The sequence below is a fragment of the Diadema setosum genome, chromosome 16 (assembly GCF_964275005.1).
Source record: "Diadema setosum chromosome 16, eeDiaSeto1, whole genome shotgun sequence".
In the NCBI taxonomy this organism is placed as follows: domain Eukaryota; kingdom Metazoa; phylum Echinodermata; class Echinoidea; order Diadematoida; family Diadematidae; genus Diadema; species Diadema setosum.
Window position 1 is genome coordinate 9,504,433 of NC_092700.1, and position 26,230 is coordinate 9,530,662.

Here is a 26,230-nt window from a genome sequence, read left to right on the forward strand (position 1 = left end):
CTAGACTTTGACAGGGGCGTTGACCATACGTTGGACCATGTTGTCGTCCGCCACCTGTAGTAGCTTTAGAAGAATGTCAAGGAAGGCCATCTTGGGTTCATCCTCACTCGTTTCCTTGAGGATATTGTTCACGAAAAAGATTCTGTCGTCTACACCTCCAAGACTGGCTATCTTCTCCTTGATCTTGTCATCTCCCATATCTCCTTTGTCACCATTTTGGCGCGTGACTACAAATATAGGAGCCGAAGCTGTGACAGAAACAATGATTACGAATACAATGACCATCAAATTAGTAACATTCAAATGATGGTAACAATTACAGTCTTTGCAAGGACATTCTTTTTTGTCATACTAGCTAGGGCCCCGTTTTATCAATTATTAGTCGATTATGAAGTTCCTCACCACACAGGTAGCCATAGACTTATGATAGAAATCTACTATATATTGTAACTCTTTATAGAACAGGGCCTAGACCTGATGAAACCAGTGATTATGACCTTGACAAAATTAGAAATATATCAAACATTTTTTTAAAGACTTAACTGTTATTACCACAGGCCCTGTTTTATTTCTTTGCCTGGACAAACCATGCGAAAGAGACACTTATTTATGGTAAATGCACTTTTCTGGCATTATACGACCTCAAGATTAGGCGTCTATTATTATAATCAAGCGTACAGTATTGCTACAAACCCAGCTATAATAATTATGTACGCACCATCAATAATAATTATATACACACCGTCAATAATAGAACAGGAATCCAGGAATAGGCATGAATCATGCTGCCAGGAACAACGGTTTATTTGAAGAATAATCAAATTTTTGGGCACCTACCTTTCGTCAAGTGATTTTGAATCATTTCACAGAGAGCAGGGTGACCGAAAATTTTTGTTCTTAGAATAACTGTTGGGATTGACAGCATGATTCATGTCCAATTCTAGAGTTCTGTTCTGTTATTGATAGTAATTATTTTCTTTTATTCTAATCACCTCACATTGATCTTCCTCATTCTCTCTCTCTCTCTATATATATATAATGTAAATGTGACCCTCCATCACAAAATCGACAAAAAGTCGTCTGAGAGATTTTTTAGTTTATAAATTCTTAAAGAGCAGACTTTTAGCTTTAAAAATGATGTATAACTCGATTCAAATGGACTCTCCTAACCCAACTTAATACTGGAAAGAAAGCACGCACTCTGGAAAGTGCACAAACTGAGAAAAGAGGCTCTGAAAGAGTATATATATTCAAGCGCTTAATCTGTACCAAGCCGTGCTATAGCTTTGCGATGAAGGGAACAAGATACAGGATGTCAACTACCAGAGCAACAACAATGAAGGGATTATCAGAATTTTATCTGAAAATAAGCATCTTTTTATTAACATTTCTGTATATTATCAATGTCAACTTTCCAAGCAGTAGCATCATCCTTTCTAAAGTTTTAGAGAGGACCATAAAGAGTATGGGTGGTTTTTTTGAAGAAATGAAAAGGGTACTCTGTAAGACACACCTAATCACACGATTCTACATAAAGAGCCTTTGAGGAAAACTGCTAAAAACACAGTTTCCTGTTCGTTTTAAGATTCCTGACGTTATAATTATTCTAAAGAAGAAGAAATTCTCCTTCGGAAAATGTGAAAAAAATTAAGATTAGCTGGGGTGACTCCTTTTACATATTATTTTCAGTCCTATCAACGTTTGGTTGGCATTGTGAGGCACGGTCACATATACTTAGATAACTTACAAAGTGCAGTTTTGATGTCGGCAACAAACTCTTTAAATATGTCTTCATGGTTCCCGATCTCGCTGTTTCTGCTGTAATAAAAACAAATGGGTATAGGTAAACCATTTACGTAGCAGTAGGCAACATCAATTTGGATTTCAGTGCATTTAATTGTTTCACACACACCTATAATGTTTCATCAAAACGGGGGGGGGGGGGCTAATTCCTCGTACCAAATATCCTGGAATATACTTAAAGTATTCCCAAATTCTTTTGTCCTGCTAAAATGAAGAATTAAAATACATGTGCTAGACAAAAGTACAGATTATGTATCATTACAAAAGAATTGCGCAAATTTTAGATATTTCCTTTAATTTTACTTCATTTATGTTTTCATTCCAAATAAACAAAATATTCATACACAATCATAAACACAACGTATATGACGGCACTCACCTCAGAACAATAACTGGGCAGCAGATGCCATCTTTCTCTGTGGGTCCTAAATTTACATTAAGGGAAGATTTGTGATAATCAAATTTTATCAATCAAATAAAAAATACAAATGACCATTTCAATTCGTTTCCCGAATTGCATGCTTTTATTTCGGGTCAAAATTCAAAGTGTTTAGGCCTTTTATTTTAAATTATTTAAGTGCAAAAACAAACATTGCATCACCAGGAAGAATATAAAGGTATCAAATCATGCAAATATAATAGTTGCCATACAGTTTGTTGGAGCCCCTCCATTCGTCAGGGATAAAAACACGTTCATTCCGCAAAACAAATGGAGGCCCGCGAATATTTGGATTTTGACTAAAAAGTTAGTGGCATTTAATGCGTTCTTCTACCGTGACCTTACTATTTTGATGTATTATCATGGCCTGTATACAGGGTGAGTTAAGAAAAACAGGTTTACATTAGAAAATGCCAATTTATTCCGCCATCCCCCCCCCCCGCCCAAAAAAGCAAAAAAAAAAAATAAAATAAAATAAAAACATAATTGAACAAAACGATGGGTTGTATGGGTTGAAAAAGTGTTTCATTCCAAATCATTTGAAATCAATTTTATATTGCGTTCAACCTTGGATGAACAGGAGACTAAATTGTTTACCAGAGTCCAAAAATCGACCTGCGCCAATGTATAAAAGTGAAAGTAGGAATTTAAATTGAATGCATTCCATTGTTGTTGTTTTTTTTTTCAGAAGTAAAGTCGCACGCGCACACACACACACTCAAGGAAAATACACACACGTACAAACATACACAAACATTTCTCGTCCGACAAATTTCCAATTAGTTTTTATATAAAGAAATTCAAATCACAGTGCCTTGATAAAAGTTTGGTGCATTTATATCACAATTGCTTCCTCCTAAATGACCCAGTTAATCTACATCTTAAGGTGCCATGTAATGTGTGTGATAATGTGTATGATAATGTGTGTGATAATGTCATATGTGCGTGTGCGATTGTGTGTATGCGTGCATTCCTTAATGTGTGTTCGTGTATGTTTAAGGGATTATGTAATTCCTTAAGTGTGCGTGTGAGTATGCGTGACTTCACCTCTGGAAAAAAAAAAACAACACACACATTTGAAATGGATTTTCATTACACATACAGTTGTAGTGTCAAATGATATACAGATATATATTCAAGTCGTTCTCTCACTTTTATACGATGGTACAAGTCGATTTGTGTACTCTCGCAGAACAATGCCTCCTGTTCATCCGAGCGATGCAGATGTAACTGACTTACGCATTGTGTGGATCACTTTTGACGTTTTGTCCATGTCTTCTGCCGGTAGGTCAACGGTATCTTGAATTACGATGTTTCTGGTTACCCTATAACAACTTGACTTGACTGTGGCGCCTTTGCCATCTTTTGGCTTGCCCGTTCCGAGGAGAGGAAGTTGGCCTACATCCGTTGATAAAAAAAAGATAAGCATAAAAAATGAGAAAAAAGCAATAGCACTGAAGCCGCATAACTGTTTTGCGATTGTTGCACAGCGTACAAGTTCTTTTCCATCATCAAGACTGTGCACTCTTATTGTCGTCATCCAAAATCATACTGTTCATGACTATGCTTCGAGTTGGACGGACGGATTACCGCATACCGTGATTATATGATATTACAAACAAAAAGTTACCACGTATCTATACTACACGATTTACTTTTTTAATATAAGGCATCACAAGTATTGTAATTCCCCATGCACATATTTGTCATTGGGTTACAATAGCAGTACCATAACATTTTCAAGGGTACGGAGCGCATTTTTCCTACGGCTACTTTGATTTTAGTGCGGATACTTATAGAACGACGAAGAAATGCACATTCTTGTTGTGGATGTGCCGCGACGTAACAAGAAAAATAGGTTTTCCTTCAGTGGCAAATAAAATGATTGATAGAGCCCATAAAAAAATGCACAATAACTTAAACAACGATGTACGTCCTTAACGTCATCTATGCATCTATTTGTTACGGATAGGCAAATTTATTTCTCTTCTAAACTCACAATATTTTCTGGTCGTGTATACATGGGATACGTGCGTTTGATGTCCGTTAGAGGTAGTGTAATACTTTGTAATATCAACGAGTGAACCAACCAGCAGAAGTGTTTTGCAAGGACATGAGGGAGCTTTCGCAAAATTTGCTTCTGTGCATGCTCAAATCCGAAAAAAGAAATCCTACCATCATGGGGAAAACTAGAACTATTCTCGGCCAAAATATCGTCCGGGCCCGATTAGATATTCGGACATGATTGAGCTGCCTTCCTGCAGGCAGCCGATCTCCTATCTTGTCGCTACGGCTGCGTCCACACAAAAAAGCAGAACTTTGCTTAGAAATGGAGACGGGAGCATAGAGAAGAGTTCTGTGGACGACGGGACCGCGTCCTCCTCTCACATTCTTCCCATCGCGTAGCGAAAGCTCCGTAATCTAATCGTGGATTAATTATTAGTACTGGTTGAGATGAGAATTCAGCCTTTAACATTTTCATATTTCTGCAAAATAAGCTTACTAAAAAACCACTTTATGAAATGTTAAAGAGCATACAATTATCAGACGAATTCAAAGTGTATTTGATGAAAATCGGTTTTGAAATGGCTGCGATATCCAAAAAACGAAATCAAACAAAGCCATCCTGATAAAAGATGGGACTTACCTTTTATCATGATCACTTGTTTTGGATATCTCAGCCTTTTCAAAAGTAATTCTCACCAACATAAACTTTGAATTCTTTTAAGAACACATGTCCTCTAATATTTCAAAAGATGTTTCTCGTTATCTCAAAAAATAATCATCAAAAAAGTTGGAAACCTAAAGCCCCATCTCAACTGAATCTATACCATCCTTTTAATAATAATAATAATAATAATTGCATTTATATGGCGCTTCATACTGACGTTTCTAAGCGCACTTTGCTACTTGTACAAATAGACTAGAAAACACAATAACATTAACAAAATTAACGTTAACAGTAACAAAAGAAGAAGAAAGAAAAGAAAAGAAAAGAAAAATACATGTGATACAATGGTACAATAATTGATAACTGTGTGCGCCTCCAGAAAAAAAAATTACAGCTGATTAAACAGGTGAGTTTTAAGAATAATTTTAAATGATTCGACAGATGAGGCATTCTGAATATAACGAGGGAGTTTATTCCAAAGAGTGGGAGCAATGGAAGAGAAGGCTCGGTCACCATAACGGGTTTTTGTACGTGGGCCATGAAGTAATTGGAGAGAGGAAGATGAACGGAGGGGTCTGGCAGAAGAGGAGGAGCGGAGAGAGACTAGCTTTTGAAGATATATGGGTGCAAGATTACGTGTGATTTTGTACGTCAGAAGTAGGATCTTGAAAGTAATACGGGAATGTACTGGAAGCCAATGGAGTGAGCGGAGAACAGGAGATATAAATGGTCATGTCTCCTACTAAGGGAGACTAATCTAGCGGCTGAATTTTGGATACGTTGGAGAGGGGATATGTGAGAAAGAGGGAGGCCGGCAAGGAGGGAGTTGCAGTAGTCCAGATAGGAGGAGACGAAGGCATGGACGAGCCGCTCAGCTGATGATTGATCAAGCAGACGCCTGATCTTCCCTATTTTGAAAATACCCCATGATGCAGACTTACAAACGTTTGTGATATGGTGTTTAAGAGTTAAGTGTTTGTCCAAAGTAAAACCAAGGTCTCTAACACAGTCAGAGACCTTAATAATCCCATCCCGAGTAGTTAGATCTGGTAGAGGAACTGTGCTCTTAAACTGTGATGAGAAATGGATGAGTTCAGACTTGTCTTCATTCAGACGGAGTCTGTTGGCAGTGGACCAGGCTTTGATGTCGTTGAGACATTCTCTCAGTGAATTAACAGCAGCAATCCTATCGCCAGGTGACATAGTTATGTAAATTTGAGTGTCGTCAGCATACATAGCGTAGTTGACTCCATGATGAGAATTGATGATTCTGGTGAGTGGACCTGTATAGAGGAGAAAAAGAAGGGGGCCGGCAACGGATCCTTGCGGAACTCCGCAGCTGATAGGACTAGGACGTGACCAGGTCCCATGGATTATCACCCTCTGTGTGCGATCTTGAAGATATGACTTGATCCATTGGATGGCAGTGCCTGTGGTGGAATAGTCATTACTAAGTCGTTGTAGTAGCAACGTGTGGTCGAGTGTGTCAAACGCAGCCGAATAGTCAAGAAGAAGAAGAGGAGCCTCATTGCCTTTGTCGACAGCAAGAAGGAGATCGTTGAGCACTTTCAACAAGGCAGTTTCTGTTGAGTGGAGGTTGCGGTATGCTGACTGGTTTGTGGGAAGCAGATGATTACTGTCAACATAAGACATTAACTGTGTAGACACAATCCTTTCAAGAAGCTTACTCACAAATGGCAGATTGGCAATTGGTCGGTAATTGCTCAGGACATCGGGATCTAGGTTCGGTTTCTTCAACAGAGGGGAAACAAGAGATGTCTTGAAAGGTATTGGAACTATACCCGATGACAACGATGTGTTAATGATGTTTTTTAGAACTGCACTAACCAGACACGCTGTACATGATACTCTTGATGAACGACGATCTCCCAGCACCCGCTAGGCCGTACACAGCCAGGCGTGTTTTCTTCGGTAAACCAAAACTTGTATGATCCACCGTAGCCAGCTTGCCTGGTTTGTACTTCGATACACGTTTCCGTTTTTCTGCATGGAAATAATGTGCATGTGATAAACAACCATGACGATTTGATGTATTCCATTCTGAAAACTGCACAGTGTGTTGCAGACAACTTTTTTTTTTATAAACAAAACCAACAAAAACTTTGTTCCTCTCAATCTTCGAATTGTTAATATTTGAACACTGAAATTGGCTTTGAATAGTAATTACATTGCCTAGGGATAAGAGTAATGACTTCAAATTGTGCTAGTGCATGTTGTGTATTATGATTGTTCCGTCTGTTTTGTTTTTTTTTTTTCGTTTGTTTTTACTCTGAGTATATCATTTTCTGCAAAGCCATCATAAATGATTGATTACATCACATTGAGAATACATGTTTGAAATCTTGTCAAATGAAATGATGGTAAATGCAGTCTTTCTCAAATATAGTTTGAATAATTCATCCTACCTTGTAACTCAGTCAAAGGACGTCGTACTGAAATGAATAATCAAAACATTTAATCAGTGAAGGAAAGATGTTATTACAAATCGATTTCATGCTAATGTAAACATATTTTTATATAAACTTCAAAATAATTAAGGTAACCAGATTACTATGACAGAAAATGCAGTCGTTATGGGAATAAGAAACTAATGGCTACACATTTACAATCATACGACCTGAAAGGAGAAGGCAATAAGATAAATACTTGGATTGAGCAAATGCGGCAATCACGATAGAACACGTCAGGTGAAGTACGGGGAATCGGACGATTCGTATAAAATGTATAATTTTTAAAATTTCGTTAGCATCATCGCTGGATGATAAGACTTTATTTTTTTCTTGACGTCACACATGAAGGGATAGATTACTAGGGTAATGATTAACCTCTTTTTTCTGAAAGAGGTAAGCAAAGTGTCTTTTCATTATGCTAGCAAATAATATGCAAAAAATGTGATGACCTTTCCTTAAATAGGCCTATAATTAATTCACATCGTTGTCCATGCGCTTGCACTAAATGTTGTAGTCTACTTATGCACCGAGAGCGGAGCTTCTAACTCCAAACTTTTGAAGAGGTTTTCCCATTTTCCTCAAACTTCAGTGATGTTTTCTACAAATATTGTTGCATTCCCTCAATCACCACTATTTGGGCTTCATTCTCATTTCAACAGACTGTACCTCGAACCTGTAAATGTATGAACAGAACTACCGGTACTTTCAGAAAAGGAAATATTGAGAAAGTTTTTATAATGCCACCATGATCACTTCCCTGAGTCAGCTCCCCTCAAGAAAAAAAAAATGGCCATTTGAAAAGCTCAGATGCAGATTTGCAGACATTAAAATTTTTCTTTTAATCGTTTGGTAATTTTTCACATGCCTAAGATAGATATTTATCTTGTGCATCAAATTGATTTTTCTTTGCAGTCCACATTTTTGTTCTTGTCCTTGTCATAGACTTCTTTTTTCTGATTATTTCGCCTGACATCAGGATATCAAAATCTTACACATGGAGTCCTTGACAAATCTTGAGATGCCCCCAACACCTTCTGGAGTAATTCACAAATTTTACAAGCTATGCTTTCCTTGTGAATTCCTCTTTTCCATATAAAGTTATAAATTGAGATTGTATTGCCTGCTTATTTATTTATCCAAACCAGCGTTAATATCATTATGATACTTGTTTTCATGTTTTGTTAAAAAAATCACGTGATTGAAAGTTCCTTTTGATGTTATGTATTCATGTAAGCGTTATGTATATTACTTTGTATTACTTTATATGGAAATAAAATCATTTTGAACTGAATTGAATTGAATTGCAATAAACGAATTGAATGGAATGGAATCAATTTTTTCCGAAGGGCCTTAAATACAAAACACTTTTTTTTTCTAGCAAAACAGCCTTTATCCACTAGGTAGCTACCCTGTATGCTAATTGGTAAGAGCGAAGTCGTCATTGGCTTTCCTGACTAATCAGAAATCAGCACACGAACAGCTGCGAAGAATACTCTGTTTGAAGAGTGTACCCAATTTGTCAACCAAGAATTAGCTGTTAAGTGGATTTAGACCCTTTTGCAAGAACTTTCTTCATTCTGTATCCTCTTACAAAAATAGCAAAAAATGTTGGAGACTTGGATGGCAAAACATTTTAAGTATTGGATTTAGTAATGCATTGTTTTGTGACATTCCTTAAAAAAACCATGATAGTGCATTATTTTCATACCTTTAAGCCTGTACATAAGATATAGCAAACCACAGGCGAGGAACCCAAGAATGAGAACGAGCACTACGATAATAGCAATGAAATGGTTCACCGACTGGCATTCGCGTTGGGATGTGCCTGCCCCAGTGTCCTGAGGAATGGCTGTTTAAAGAAAGGAATAAAAAGAAAATAAAATATACGAATGAAGATATATGTCACTGTATATATATATGTATGTGTATGTATATATATATATATATATATATATATATATATATATATATATATAATAACAGAGAGAGAGAGAGAGAGAGAGAGAGATAAAGGAATTATATGTTTTCCCCTTAAAACCAACAAAAGGCATTTAACCCGTTGAGGACGGACTGATTTTGCTACAACACGCATTTCCCATAGACACCTGCCCGAGTATACTCGGGACTCGTCCTCAACGGGTTAAGAAAAAAGGGTTTATTATTAAAAAGAAAAGTCGTCCTTTGTATGCAATATCATCGTTTTCGGCACTAAATGACTGCGTGTTGTTGTTTTTATGCCTCCGCCACGAAGTGGTGCCGGAGGCATTATGTTTTCGGGTTGTCCGTCCGTCCGTCCGTCCGTCCTTCCGTCCGTCCGTCCGTCCTTCCGTCCGTCCGTCCGTCCTTCCGTCTGTCCGTCCGTCCGTCCTTCCGTCCGTCCGTAATGAATTTTGTGGACAGGGTAACTATGAAAACCTTTTGAGGTATCCTAATGAAACTTGGCATGTATGTGTATTAGGGGGTGAAGTTGTGCCTATCAACTTTTTGGTGCACATGCTCAAGGTCAAAGGTCAAAAGGTCAAGGTCAAATACATAAAATTTCACTATTTCCACCATATCTATGCAATGCCTGAAGATATTTTCTTGAAACTTAGTGTATACATGTATTACCCAATTAAGATTCTCTGGTGAAAGTTTGAGTCATGAGGTCAAAGGTCAAAGGTCAAAAGGTCAAGTAAAAATATTAAAATTTCACCTTTTTTCTCTGTACCTTGGAAATTGTTCAAGGTATCTTCATGGAACATAGTATATATACATGTACTGACTGGCAGTGATTATCTTGAACATTTAGGGTTCATGGGGTCAAAGGTCAGGGGTCAAAGGTCAAGGGAAACACTTCAAAATTTTACTATTTCCGTCATGTTTATGTAATGCTGGCAGGATTATTATATTTTTCACACTTGCTGTATGCATGCATAACCTAATAGAGATTCTTTGGAAAGTTGTTTTTTTTCTTTTGTTTTTGCCTCAAAGGTCAAAGATCAAGTGAAAGTGCTGAGCTAAGCTTTTCCTCCATATCTCGGAAGTGGCTCAAGTTATCTTGAAACATACTACATATTTATGCATGTTCTGCCGACAGTGATTATTTTATAAATTTTAGGGTCAAAGGCCAGATGAAAATGGTAACAATTTACTATTCAATACAGAAATTGCACTTTTTCTCTGTACCTTCAAAATAACTCAGATGCATAAACATATGAATGGGTCAAAGTCAAGTCAAAGTCCTTAACTCCCAAATACATGCTCTCCTACAGTTGTATTCATCCAATTAAACCTAGGTCAAGGGAGGTGAACATTTAACACATTTGTGACAAACTTGTCGTTTTAATATTTTGCCACTTTTGTGAAAATGTAATCACACATTGTCCACATGTACTATCTGTACCTATTAGGAGAATCATGCATTATGGCGGAGGCATACCAGTCGCCATAGCGACATTTCTAGTTTTATTCATTACTCGCTCATTTCTAAACAAACGCAAAACCCTATTACCAATTTTAAGAGAATAAAATATTTTAGGAAATAAAGTACCACATACAAGCATTTCATTGAAGACTGAAAATGAAGATTAAGGGGGTGCTACAAAGCAAACTCAGATGACATGTTTAATACACTTCCCTCACATGAGGTATATACATTACTACAATACATTCATTCATAAATTTTGTTCAGATGAGCAGTCGTTTTTGCTGTAACGTTAATATTACTCTTGTCAATTACCTGGCTCTCTTTTCAGATGCACAACCATTTCAGTCGACCCCTTTACCGAAATACCTTCTGCTAGACACCTGAATTTGCGCTCTACGTCATACCTCGAAACCTGGAATAATGTATGTGAAATAATTATGATTACATGGACGTGTATATGCATGCAAGTATATTACGTGTGTGTGCATGTTATTGCTTATCATTTATAATTATATATATATATATATATATATATATATATATATATATACATATATATACATATATTGAAACAAGAAAGAGAAAACTAAAATAGTGAAAACTTTGAGCAAATAAAATGGGGTTTCATCAGGATAATCCTGATGAAAACCCTTTTTCTTCGCTCAAAGCTTTCGCTATTCTTCATTTGTTTTTGGTCAGTATTCCCTTTCTTTGTTTAAATTGAAATATATAATTTTAATTATATATACACACACTCATGGAATGAAGTATCAAAATCAAATAGGCGTACAATACTAGTTCATTCCAAATGCCTTGAATGGTATTAGGTTTACTAAAAAACAATTGTTTTCGTTTTAACCATTAGAAATGAAAGGAAATTTGAAATTAATTTCATTCGTATCCCACATAGCGAGTATTATCGACAAACGGTTTAGGCAGCCACATCAAGAAAGCAAAAACAAAAATGAATAAAGCCCTTCCCAATAGGGAGTCTTGTTTATATATATATATATATATATATATATATATATATATATATATATATACAGGGTGGCCCAAAAAGAACGGAACGCCTAAAATTTTTAGTTACAGCAATATTGTTGCAAATATGTCATTATTTTGCATACTATTGGAAAGGCCATTCTTTTTCTAATAGAATGACACCAAGTTCTTTAATTTTTGCTATGTGTTATGATTTTAGAACCACTTTTGTAAACCCTTGCAATTTTCAAAATGTGATCATTTTGCACTCTCAGAGATATTGAAACCAGCGACAATTCGGCTCGTCATAGAACCAGTAGCGTTCACAGTGTGTGGGGAATGTGGAGCGGACGGTGTGATTGTCATTGTCCGCCTCACATTCCACACATTGTGAACGCTACTGGTTCTATGACAAGCCGAATTGTCGCTGCTTTCGGTATCTCTGACAGTGCAAAATGATCACATTTTGAAAATTGCAGGGGTTGACAAAACTGGTCCTAAAATCATAACACATCAACCAAAATTAAAGAACTTAGTGTCATTCTATTAGAAAAAGAATGGCCTTTCCAATAGTATGCAAAATAATGACATATTTGCAACAACATTGCTGAAATTAAAGATCTTAGGCGTTCCGTTCTTTTTGGGCCACCCTGTATATGTATATATATATATATATATATATATATATACATATATATATATATATATATACGTGTGTGTGAGAATGTGACCATGCATCATATGGATTTTAAGAGCATATTCTGAAAGACCAGAGGTTTAGCTGAAAAACTCATTTGTAATTTTGGAAAGAAAGCACATTCTCCGGATAAAATGTAGATGACAAAAGAGGCTATACAAGCGCCTAATCTTTACCAAGTCGTACTAGCTGTGCGGTGAACTGGGACAAAAGAAAGAAGAAAGAAATGAACATGCTTTATCAACACATTCCGTCCATGATTAATGCCAACTTTTAATGCAGTAGCCTCATTCTTCCTAAGCTATTATAGTTGAAAGTGAAGAGTAAATGAGCAGAGCTTTAAGAAGTAAAGTAGGAACTCTGGCGGACTCACCTAATCACACCATTCTACACACAAAAAAAGAAAAGTGTTTGAGAAAAACTATGCTGAAAACAAGATTTCTTTTTCGTTCTATGATCCCAAACTTTATCGTAATGTAGAAGAAAACTTCCTCACACAAAATCAGTGGGAGCGACTTGTTTGATTGGTTTTTTTTTTTTTTCGGGGGGGGGTTGTGCTTTTATTCACGGTGACTTTTTTTTTTTTCACCAGGGTCCACTGTTAGGTTAAAAAAGTAAATCGCTTTGTATGAATGGTACGGTCTACAACTGTTACATGAAATTACTATGAAGGCTAGTATTTCTATTATAATTATTATTATCATTTGATTATTATTATTATTATTATTATTATTATTATTATTATTATTATTATTACTACTACTACTACTACTACTACTACTAATACATGTATTACTATTACTATTGCCGTTATTTTATCCTGTATAGGACGGCCAGTATGAGATTCGGTAATACGTGGATTATTTGAATGTTCCTCGCGTTTTGTTGTATTTGTTAGTGTCTGATACACATCTTGCACATGAATACGCGTGTCTCACCCTGAGTCCTAGGGACACATTCCAAAGACCGCCTTCAGCTGGTGTTTCCTTCCAGGCGTACTCCTCGGAGTGAGTGTCACCCTTTACGCTGATCCAAGACAAGCTCACTGCTGGACGAATCATGTTCACTCGGCAAACGATGGGGAACAATTCGAACTCTTCCATCAACTTACCCACCGTGTAGGTACATTCTCCCTCACTGGTCGTTTTGCAGTGGTCCACTGTCGGGTGCAGTGGTTCGGCACGAACTGGTAGGCAAGTAATAAAGTGATGTGACATTGGTTTCTTTTTTCTTTCAATATAATGCACAGAATGGTCCTGGAAACCCCCAAAATCTTAGCTCAACTTTCATTAGTTCTGTAATATCATCATAAATAGAATTTATCTCATGCTTCCTCATGTTGCAGTAAATCTAATAATCTCCTTAATTGCTTTAAGTGAGTGGTTTTTTTTTTCTTTGGTGGCTTTTGTCCCGTTTACAATAATCATAATAAAGCTGAGTCAAACACTTCACTGCCTTCGCATATTTCATAAGAAGTTATGCATAGTGTGTAATTACATCAGTATAGTTTACATGTATCTGATCAGTTAACAGGCTAAATGCCCCAATAAAGTCAGAAACGTCCCCAATGTCGTTTCAGTATTTGATGTAAGCTCCATGATACTAGTAATTTATTCTGTGCACTTCCACATTGATTAATTAATGCATTTCTATATTATACTATACGTACAGTTGTAAACGTCATATTTACTGGTGAAGGTATTGTATGTGATAGAAATTAACACACGTGTTCTTTTTTTTTTATTCTTTTGATATTCATTTCCTCTCCTCTATGCTTCTAAAGTGTACTGAGATTGCCATTCACCAATTACTGACAAGTTGGTGGATCCACGAGGCCAGTCGCCATTTCTCAGAGCCGCGTGACACGAGTACGTAGTTTCATCCGCCACGGACACGTTCCGCAACACTAGGGTGTGTGTCGGCGTCATGTTGAATCTCGGACCCCCATTGTTGTGGATCTTGTTTTGATAGTTTTGTATCACAATCTTGTAGTCCGGATCTCCCGTGGAGTTGTGGCGATACCAGTAGACGGCTATAAATGGCCTGTCGACTTCGCATGGCAGCTCTACTGTGGACCCCCGCAAAGCACTTATAGCTGGAACTGTTCGGATATCTCCTGGGGAAAATATAATGAATTCAAAAGCGCATAATGTGATGGCAAGCATAGATGGGAAAAAAAGGTTGCAAGACACTTCTTCCTTGAGACAATTGCTCCCATGAAATAAATACCTGCACGCTAGAGTCAAACATAAACTATATACCAAAACATAATTCTAACCCCCTAAACCCCAAGTCTCTATAGCATATTAAGACTGGAGCAACTGTCGTAGTAGCAAATGTCGGGTCACCTAGATATGATAATGATATTTGTATACAAGTTTATGCAATAGACAACCAGCGTCTATGATAGAGACAGTACTTTGAAATAACACGAAGAAAGGATACGTTAACACAAATACGTCAATTATAAGATATGCAAAAAAAAAGGCAAATTCAACTCCTTGTCCTATTTGTAGGCCTAAATACTATTCTATATCATGCATAACAATATATACTATTATGTGACCCTGCATCACAAAACCACAAAAAAGTCGCAAGACGTGGATTTTTAGTTAAGAGCCGTTTCTGAAAGAACAGACTCTACTTTAAAATGATGTATAACTCAATACAAATAAATCTAAATACTGGAAAGAAAGCACACAATCTGGAAAAGTGTTAACTGAGAAAAGAGGCTCTGAAGGACAGGGTCTATTCAAGCGCTTTTAAATCTTTACCAAGGACAAAACACAGGATGTAAACCACCGGAGCAACAGCTGCAATGAAGAGATTGTCAGATTAAGCTCTGTCAACACATTCTGGCTACTTTCAAAGCAGTAGCATTATCCTTTCAAAAGTTATTAGACTTGAAAGTGAAGAGTATGCAAAAGATTTCATGAATTGAAAAGGGGCCTCTGAGACAAAGCTCATTATTCTACCCCCCCCCCCCCGAAAGAGTTGTAGAAAAAACTGCTCAAAACACACTTTTCCATTCATGTTGTGACCCCAAACTGAAGAATAACTTAGAAGGATAGTTCTGTCAGAAAATATGAAAAACTAAAGATTGACTCTGTAGACCAATTTCACCTTTTATGAGTCCTCATGTAAAATCAAGGGCTGCTACGTTTTGTTCGTTTTGTGATGCACGGTCACATATACCTCCCCAGAATCACGTCATTATGATGCAAACAAGACAAACGAGGACAGCGGTGTGTTGGTTGAATATTCACACGTTTGACACGTTTCACACGTGTCCGACAGTATGTTCACAATGTGTTCACATAGTCGACTATGTGAAAACCCTCGAATTTAAAGATCCTGTTTACCTTCGGGAGAAATGATTTTAAAAATGTTCAAGATATCACATTTGAGGCGTATGTGTAGGTCTTTTGTATCACAAAACATCCTATAATCTATAATCTTATAAAATTTTTGCAATAAAGCCTAAAATATAAGGAGATATCACTGTTTTTTTTTTTTTATTAAACCATAACTGAGACGGTTTAGTCTGGAAACATTTCTATTATAACTATTGCTCAAGTTCGTATATTCAACAATACTGAACATCGATTACACGGATTCATTTTTTTTTTTTTACAGTGAATGTTTCCATCCCTAAAACTCAGTTTTAGAACTATTTCAAAGCACTAATGCTCGGTTTTGGTTTCTTCTGCAGAAGAAACCAAATCTCCACATCAAAACCAAAACCATCTCCACAGTGCTTTAACAGTGTGGAGATTATTTCACACTGTATCATGGTTTTCACTGAGTGTTCACATAGTAATGCTTTGTTTCACACTGGGAATTGATGACTCACATTGTGTGCACACTGTTAATACGCTCGAATTAAACAGTGTGGTTGAATAACTTCAGAATAATGATCAGTTAGATAATATCTAACTGATCATTATTTCGAAGTTATTCGGATTTGAGGCTCAAAACCTCATATTATTAATATCATACGAGAATTTGAGCCTCGGGCATAATTGCGTATGAATAAAAAAATAGGAAAGTTGGAAATTTTATACATAAACTATATGGTAAGTTGCGAGGGAATTATATGCTCACTTTGCAGTAATTATATATTTTGACAGTTCAAGAACTGCCCCCCCTCAAAAAAAAAAATAAATAGCAAAACTGCAAAATGTTATAACCTCCTAATTTTTCATTCGATTTCAATCAAATTCATATCCTTGAACTCGCAATATTTTACTCTTTTTCAGCAGACTTAATATTTGGACTGGATTTCCCCTTTAACTCCATGTATATATAGGTGAAGGTTCGATTTCCGTTGTGCCTTATATATCAACAGCGAGCTTCCTGCTTAAGTGACGGCAATGGAGACTGTTGTATCTCGTGTTTGCGGTTCACCGAGTCCATAAATGAATGTTTTTAATGGATAATATCTGCCCAGAGAAAATGAGATTGATTTTTGTGATTGATTTTATTGATTCTATTGTTCCAAATCTCAAACACAAAAAACATAATCGACTGAACATAAGACTGGACATAGGGTCGTAATTACAAAGAATACAAGAGAAGACAATTTTACAAACATGAAATGTGGGGGACCTACTCAAAAGCAGAGCTTGTAATGTATAGGTCCCAGTATAGATGAAAATGTTGGTCTTCTTAAACAAACTAGTAACGAAAACTATGAAAGGAAAAGAGATGAGATACCTCAGCTATTATACACACATATGTATATGTATATATATATATATGTATATGTATATATATATATATATATATGTATATGTATATATATATGTATATGTATATATATATATATATACATTATATGTGATCCCGCACCTCAAAACAAACAAAAAGTCGCAAGACATGAATTTTTAGTTAAGACCCTAATCTGAAAGAGCAGACCTTAAGCTTTAAAATGATGTATAATTCAAATTAAATGGACTCTCCAAACCTATCTAAATATTGGAAAGAAAGCACAAACTCAGGAAAAGTGTGAACTGAGAAAAGAGGCTCTGAAGTAGTGTCTATTCTTTAATCTTTACCAAACCGTGCTGGCTGTGCGATGAATGGGACAAAAAACAGGAAGTAAACCACCAGAGTAACAACGATGAAGGGATTATCAGATTAAACTGAAATTAAGCATGCCTCATTATCACATTCTGTCCATAATTAATGTTAATTTTCAAAGCAGTATTAGCACTATCCTTTCAAAAGTTATGAGAGTTGAAAGTGAAGAGTGTGGACAAGGTTTTTCAAAAATGAAAAAGGGATTCTAAAGACACAACTAATCACACTATTCTACCAAAAATGGTCGAGATAAATTGCTAAAAAACACACTTTTCTGCCCGTTTGATGATACCAAATTTTAGCATAATGTAAAAGAAGACCCGCACTTTCAGAAATTATGAAAAAGTCAAGTTCGGCTAGGTTGACCCATTTCACTCATTTTCAGTCCTCACGCGCAATCAGTGTGTGCGACTTTATGGGCGTTTTGAGGTGCACGGTCACACATACACACACACACACACACACACACACACATATATATATATATATATATATATATATATATATACATCTTTGTTTTGAGTGCAATGGGCAGAATATTCTATGAGACAAAAGATGAAATGATTCACTCAACGAGGCGCAGCCGAGTTGAACTTATAGAAAAAAAAAGCATGCCATGAATGAAGTTGTTTTTGATTAACCCGTTGAGGACGAACTGATTTTGCTACAACACGCATTTACCATAGACACTTGCCCGAGTATACTCGGGACTCGTCCTCAACGGTTTAAGTGAGTAAAAAGTAATAATTCAATGGCCAAGACCTATTTCACTGGATATTGCAGATTGAAATAGTTTGCTGACGTTGAAAGTTGTTGTCTTTTGACGCTAAACGTTTGAAAAGACGTTTCCAAAAGCTTCGATTTTTCTTTGAAGGTGTCATCTTATACGAGGCCGTCAGCACATTGCTTTAATATCGAGGACGGCCTCCTTCACTTGAACTTCGCAATATATAATTGGTAACACCTACATTACTTCATTTTACGTACCTGTATATCCTATATCATTCAATTCTATTTAATTCAATTCAACCTATTAACTTTTGTATGTCTATAAAACCATGAAGATTATACAATGCATTAACAGAACATACTTGTAATAATTTCAAAAACGTAAATCAACAAAATACACGTGATCATGTAACAACTATGTTACGAGTAGGATTAGACGTTTCTGATTTTGTCATTTTCATTGTGCATTTGTGTGTAGCCTTGTAATATAAGTAGGCAAATAAAATCAAACTGAAACTGTAACTGACGTAGTGTCAATTTGATAGGACTGACATATCGTTTGTATTGTGAAGAAATTTCATCTCAAAGAAATCACAAAATATTCGCCTACTTAAAAAGGTAATGAAATGTTTACCTCTATTTCCTACATCGAGATTAGGTCGAATACTCTTGCAAAGCCCCCCCCCCCCCCACCCAAAAAAAATATATATATAATTAATACATATATATGATGATGATGATGAAGTCTTGTATAGCGCCGGTATCCGCCAAGTCAGGCGCTCATGGCGCTTGCTCCAGAATGAATACATAATTCAGCTTAAATTTCATGGGTGCACCGCTTGTGATATGACAGTTAAAATACTAAATACAAAATACAAAAAAAAAATACATACATACATGTAGTGACAGCAAAGGACTTAACCAGAACATGGTCAGGCGGTGCTGCAATATATATATATATATATATATATATATATATATATGTAGTGACGGCAAAGGACTTAACCAGAACATGGCCAGGCGGTGCTGCAATATATATATATATATATATATATATATATATATATATATATATACATATACATAATAAGTCCAATTCTGAAACAAATTAAAAGTAATTCAAAGCCTTTACTAACTTTGATTTAAAGTTGAATTAAATATGTTATATCAACTGGGTATGAAAACATGAATTTAGAAACCGAAAATTAGGACGATTGCATTTTGTGATTCCTTGTTTATAGTAAAAAATACCAAACAAACAAAAAACTAAACAAAACAAAACAAAACTGCTTCAAATATATTCATGAAGAATTCTTTTAAAGAACATTACATTTGTATAAGTAGCAATGGGCTTTTATAAAGAGGATATTAGGTACAAGGAAAAAGGGTATAAAGAAAAAGATAAAAACAAACAGTTATGTTTCATTCTCGTGAATATTGTCGTTCCCTGGAAGATAAGGGCAAATACATCGTAGTATATGAATATTCATATACTAGTATTATATATATATATATATATATATATATATATGTGTGTGTGTGTATATATATAGGTGTGTGTGTGCGCGTGTGTTTCTCCAAACAGCTGCAGCTATCTGAAGGACACACCATCAATGCATAGCTGAGCATGTTTACCTCGTACCACCGATCCTTTTGATTCTCTCCTACTAGACTTGTATACCTCCACGTCTGCATGAGATTAGTAAAATCAATGTATAATTCTTCGAACATTAAAGTAAAGTTGAAAGACGTACTACCACATATCTGTGTATGACATGCGTCCTGATATGCTCACGTTTAGACTTTCTGTGTGTGATTTTTTTTTTTTGTATACACGTCTCTTTCCTCTTAAACTTTTTTGTTTTTTTCTCTCTCTGTCTCTCCAACTTGTATCCCCTCTCTCTTTCTCTCTCTCTCTGACCATAATATCTCTCCCTCTTGTAAATACCCCACGCGATCTACAGTAACTAAACTAGCTTTTCAGCGGCTGCAGCAGGTTTATTTCATGTACCTACTTTGCAAATTTCATAGTTATAGCACTGCTTACTTTACGACTGGCACTCTCTACTTGATAATGTTTGCTACTCGTTTGGTACCAACTGTTAGTACGTTCATTGTCACCATTTGAAGAGCTTGCTTCCAAAAGGCGCTAAATCTATTGAAAATGATGGATTAAGCGCCTTTTGGAAGCAAGCTCTTCATTTATTAACAAATGTAAAGCGTTCCATACATGTATGTTTTCAGTGTGTAGCATGCTGTACAGTGTCATGTGGAAGTAAATGCGAATACTTTTTTTTTAATTCGGGATGAATTTGTATTTTATTCTGCAATTTCAACACAGCGCACTTGCGAAATACCGCAAGATTAGTAATAGAAACTGAAACTTGAGGCCCTGGAAGCGTGGGTGTTTTGTGTGCATGTGTGTACAACAGTTGTGTGTGTGTAAGTGTATGGGTGCATACACATACATTTGTGTGTGAGCCTTAAAAGAAACCAAACCCAAAGAGAAATGTGGATTGAGTGAAAGTAGCAACATGAGTAAAACACAAGTTTGAGGAAAATCGGATAATCGATGCAAAAGTTATGAATTTTTAAAGTTTTGGTGTTTGAACCGCTGGATGAGGTTACGAACCGCTGGATGAGGTTACGATGTACGTGTGGACAACAATAATAAATATAAAGAAAATGTAAGGGGAATTTCACAAAAACCCATTTTTCATGACAATTACACATTCCATCAACTTGATACTGACATATGTTTTTTTTTTTTGTTTTTTATTGTTCCATATTCCACATTTCAACAAATACATAAAACATAAACATCACAATATAAAAGCCTGGATGAATTGTCACGTACAGCTTGTAAGACAATAAAACATGTGAAATATGAGGAATCTACATAGAAGCATTGCTTGTAGGGTGTAGATTCCCAGATGCGGATGTGAGATTATTTCTTACTTGGGTATGTAATTAAAGGAATGACAATTTCTGAATTGGAGAAATATAAACGCCAAAAAGTAAAAAGAAAAAGAGAAAAGAAAACAATGAAAACAATGTCCGCGGCACAGACTTCTTGAGTGTTGCGTGATCACCCGAGCGAGGTACAAGTCAGATGCAGTGTACAATAGCAGAGATACCAAATGTGTACAAAGGAAGTTCAGGAGATAATACAGAAATCACGAGCGAGACACATGTTACATAATCGATGTCAGTAATGTGAAGTATGAACAGAGAATATCGAGGAGGATTGAAGAATAGCTATAGATATGAATTCAGAAAAGCTAGTTTCAGTTTATGTTTAAATGAATAAAGAGACTGAGATTGGATTATTTCTCTATCCAACTCATTCCAAAATTTAGGTCCTGTAGTGGTTATTGTTTTTAAAGCAGATACGGTTCGTACAGGAGAAAGATGAAAAGAATCTTTTTGTCTAGTAGGGTAAGAATGAACTTCAGTATTTTTGACAAACATCGAAGAAAACACATCAGGGAGACCACATGAGTTTAATTGATACATAAATGACCCGATATTAAAATGATATAAATCCTGGATCTTAAGTGTTCTACTGGAAAAGAATAAGACATTAGTGTGTTCGAAAAATGTGGCGAAGTTAATTATCCGTATAGCTCTTTTCTGTATCAATAATAAAGAATTAAGTCTAGTTGTACAGCAGTTTCCCCATGCCAGGATTCCATAACCTATGTAAGGCAAAAATAGAGTAGAATACAATGAATGCAGAACATGTTTAGGAAAAAACTGTTTTAACTTATACATAACACCTACATTTTTTGATAATAATTTACGCAAAGAATCAACATGAACTTTCCATGTCAACTTACAATCAATATAAAGACCAAGGAATTGTATATATTCCACCTGGTTCAATTCTACGTCGTTTACAACCAACTTACCCGGTAAAATATTGATTATATTGCTAAAAACCATAAATTTTGTCTTGGTCAAATTCAATGACAATTTATTAGCCTGAATCCACTTAGATACTGATTTTAATTCAGTATTTACGGTATTCCGTAAAACATGAGGGTTTCGATTTGAATAAAAAATACTGGTGTCATCGGCAAAAAGTAGAAAATAGAGCAGAGAGGACGAACTGCGAAAGTCATTCATATAAAGAATAAACAATAAAGGACCTAAAAGGGATCCTTGCGGTACCCCACAAGTTATAGGCTGTGAACTGGACACATGGCCATTCAAACTAACAAATTGAGTTCTTCCAGTAAGGTAACTTCTAAACCACTCCAAGGCCCTCCCACGAATCCCATAGTGTTGTAATTTGTATAATAATATTTCATGGTTGATTGTGTCAAAGGCCTTGGAGTAGTCAAGAAAGATACCTACTGTATGACACTTGGCATCGATCGCTTTGATAATTTTTTCTATCATGAGTAAAATAGCATGAATTGTGGAATGCTTTTTACGAAATCCAAATTGATTTTCATCTATTACATTACAGTCATTTAAGAATCGGAATACACATGTGTACACAATCTTTTCAAGTAATTTAGAAAAAGAGGTTAATAACGATATTGGTCGATAATTTCCCAGTTCGTCCTCTCGGCCCTTTTTATATATCGCGATAACTTTAGTGATTTTCATCCTAGTAGGCACTATACCGTTCAGCAATGACAAATTAAATATATAGGCGAGAGGTACAACAATCTCATGTATAACATATTTCAGAAGATAATTAGAAATTCCATCATAACCAGTACTTTTTTTTTGGCTTTAAGATTATTTACAATGTCAACAATTTCGGATTCTAATACAGGCATAAAAAACAAAGATTGATTATTGCGATGACTTAAATACGTAGAAAAAGGTATATCCGTTTCCGGAATAACATCAGCTAAATTAGATCCAACCTTCACAAAATATGAATTAAACGCTTCATATGTTAAGGATAGCAATCATTCTTCTTGCTTTCTGAAAACGGTTAGACAAGTGCTCTCTTATCATGCTAGAAAAGTGAATTTTTGTCGAATTGCGTTTATGTTTTCTTTATATTGATGTCCACACATACATCATAACCTCTATATTACAGTATCCTCAACCAGCGGTTCCAATACTTTTGCATCGCTTGTCCGATATATTGCTCGCACTTTCACTGATGACTTCTACTAATGCTGCTGCTTGTACTCAATCCACATTTCTCTTTGGATTTTGGTTTTCTTTTAAGACAGGATGAGTGGTATTTAGGAGAATAAAAAGATTCAAATTTTCATAAAAATCACTTATTTTAGAACTTGCTAATAGTGTAGTTAATTTACGATAAGTAAATTATTTTAATGACAATAGAGAAAACAAAATATATCTGAGCATTCAATTCAATTCCATTCAATTCAATTATATATGTATGTATGTGTTGTTGATGTTGTTTTCATCCACAGTGTAGTTTTCAAGCACTTAGTGATTTGTATCAATGAATTTTCATAAAGTTGAAAATATGTCTCTGTGTGAAGTTCGATATGTATGATGTTTACACATCATGATTTGAATGAAATACTGATAAATATAACTAAGAGCGGAAACAGTAATTTTGCCTGTCGCTACATAATATAACCAGACCTTTGACGTGTTCACCAAACACATCCCAAAGGATTGTGCATTGCAACATATCAAAACCTGACGATTCATCTTGTTTTCTTTTTCTTTTTCAATTACAGGCATACCAACGTTTGATGGATGCCTATGTATGCCTATTAAAGCACACCTATACTAAAAAACGCAAAGTTTTTTTCGCGGTCTCCTCGTTAATGTGAAAAATAGTATCATCTTTATCCTAACCGCTTCCAACATCTTTTATAGTCCAGCGACGTGATTATCATAGTGCCACAAGTATTAAAATTTGTCAAAAAGTACTAAATTTGGTACACATGAAGACTAACATATTTTAAGCCCAGCTGAATATTGATCCCTTTGTAACTCTCATATCTTCTCCCGTTACCATAGTATATCGACTTTTTTTCTATTACACCATAGTAAAAATTAAGAAAAGTGACTACAAGTTTAAATTTTGCAATTGATTGCCATTAAAGTCGTAGTTATTGACTGAGGTCTTCTCCCGTTGCCATGGTAACGAATTATCGTTGAAAATACACATATTATTTCCAATTAGATAGTATTAAAATTAGGCCTATACCATAAAGTTTACTAAATTTACAGTTTCCCGTTCCAGCTTTTGGCCATAAAAAAAAACCCACATGAGTGTTGCGCAAAGGTGCATTGTTCCCCGGTGCATGATACAAGGTGCCCTAGGCTTCCCTCCAGGAAGTCAATCTTCCTTGACTGATGTAAATCATCGAAATCTGAGAGGGGAGTATTCTATCATAACGTAAGCGAGCACGAAGACTGAAACGGGAAAGTTGTACTACGACTTTTTATGACCAGTATAGGCAGCTGCTTCATGCACTTACAGTGATAAATGGTACAACTAAAGACTTACATGTACCTCCATCCCCCTCCCCATAACATTTACAGTGATCAGTTTCTGCTGAATTCAGACGTGAGATTTCAGATTCTTGATTATCGGAGGGATATAATGAAAATGCGATGTTTTATCATTTTGTCATTAAGATTACTCATTATCGAAAGTGAGGTTAATTGTATAGCCCCTACATTTGTGTAGATTTGTTTTACTCAAAACCTAATGAAACTTTCATGTGAAAACTATATCGAGGCATATCATAAAAGGCCCTACTACCAACTACCGTATCAATTCTATATTTCGGGTACATACATCTATTCAATTCAATTCAATAAGGGCAAAAACTCAATCCTACAAGTATTTCTTTAAACTTATTTTCAATACATATCAGAATATCATGAATGTATTGTTCAGATAAATCTAGCATGTTTAATTGCTATATACATTATTTTTTTCAAAGGACGAGTTTGAAAGTTAAAATAAAGATGTGGATGTCAACATAAACCTAAACAATTATCATTTCTATATAGTACTCCATGAAGTAAGTAACAAATTTGATGGATGAAGATGAGCCATGAAGCAAGGGTATTGATCGGATCAACAGGTGTCATATGCATTTGCTGCTTCTTGCTTCTTAGTGAAATCGCCCTGCAAAATATTCATAACCTTATGAAAGTTTCATGTGAAAACTATATATCGAGGCATATAATACTACGTACCGTATCAATTCTATTTGGGTACGTACAGCTGTACATCTCTTCAATAAGAGCAACAACTCCATCCCATTTCTTTAAACTGAAATGATTTAAGTAGTTTCAACACATATCAGAATATGAGTGTGTTTTTCAGGTAAATTTATCTCATGCTTAATTGCTATTTACGTTTCTTCACGGACTATTTTGAAAAAAAAAAGAATAAAGATGTGGATATCAACATAAACTAAAACATTTATCATTCCTATAATACTCCATTGACAGATACTACAATTTTGAAAGATGAAGATGATCCATGAAGATCGGGTATTGTTATTCGCTGTTCCTTGCCTCTTAGCAGAATCGAGTGTTGAAGGATACAATAGCCACACGGGAATCATATACAGGTTATTCCTTTACTGAACGTTGTTGGGCCTACTAGTACCCTAAAATAGAGGTTCCATACAGCATCCCCTTTTATAGCATGTTTAGAGTATTATAGGGCCTATACTATAGCATGCACGTTGTGCTTTCCTTCCACCTGTTATTAAAGATATTAGACACAGTGAGCATAGTGCATGAGAACTGTGGAACACGTATTACAAGGCAATCCGAGCAATGGTCATGTTTTGTGGCCTTTCTCTTGCTCAACGTAGATGCGTCTCATAAAGACACAAGATTCGAGAGTACGTGTTTGTCATAATGCGATGGAGTGTACACATGATGGTGAGATGGGCTTACCTGATCCGTATGCAACGCCCAGCAAAATGGCTGCCATAACGTGCGGCACTCCCAACACGAAACGTGACAT

The 26,230-nt window shown here is 35.7% G+C and overlaps 1 protein-coding gene across 1 annotated transcript; it reads right to left on the reverse strand.

Annotated features, from left to right (window-relative positions):
* Positions 1-26,230, reverse strand: LOC140240274 (uncharacterized). Its single transcript, XM_072320058.1, has 10 exons — positions 26,161-26,230; positions 14,276-14,587; positions 13,410-13,657; positions 11,106-11,205; positions 9,093-9,233; positions 6,762-6,917; positions 3,482-3,640; positions 2,183-2,219; positions 1,748-1,818; positions 1-248 (listed from the first exon to the last, which is right to left on the reverse strand). Exons 1-10 carry the CDS (start codon positions 26,228-26,230, stop codon positions 1-3), a joined length of 1,542 nt encoding a protein of 513 aa, XP_072176159.1.

What these genes read in the sequence shown, in the direction of transcription:
- LOC140240274 (XM_072320058.1), bottom strand. Translation starts at nt 26,230, where the DNA reads ATGTCACGTTTCGTGTTGGGAGTGCCGCACGTTATGGCAGCCATTTTG. An exon ending in ATGTGTCCCTAGGACTCAGG is followed by an intron (nt 11,206 to 13,409) that starts GTGAGACACGCG and finishes ACATTATTCCAG; the next exon opens with GTTTCGAGGTATGACGTAGA. An exon ending in CGACATCAAAACTGCACTTT is followed by an intron (nt 249 to 1,747) that starts GTAAGTTATCTA and finishes TTTCTGTCACAG; the next exon opens with CTTCGGCTCCTATATTTGTA.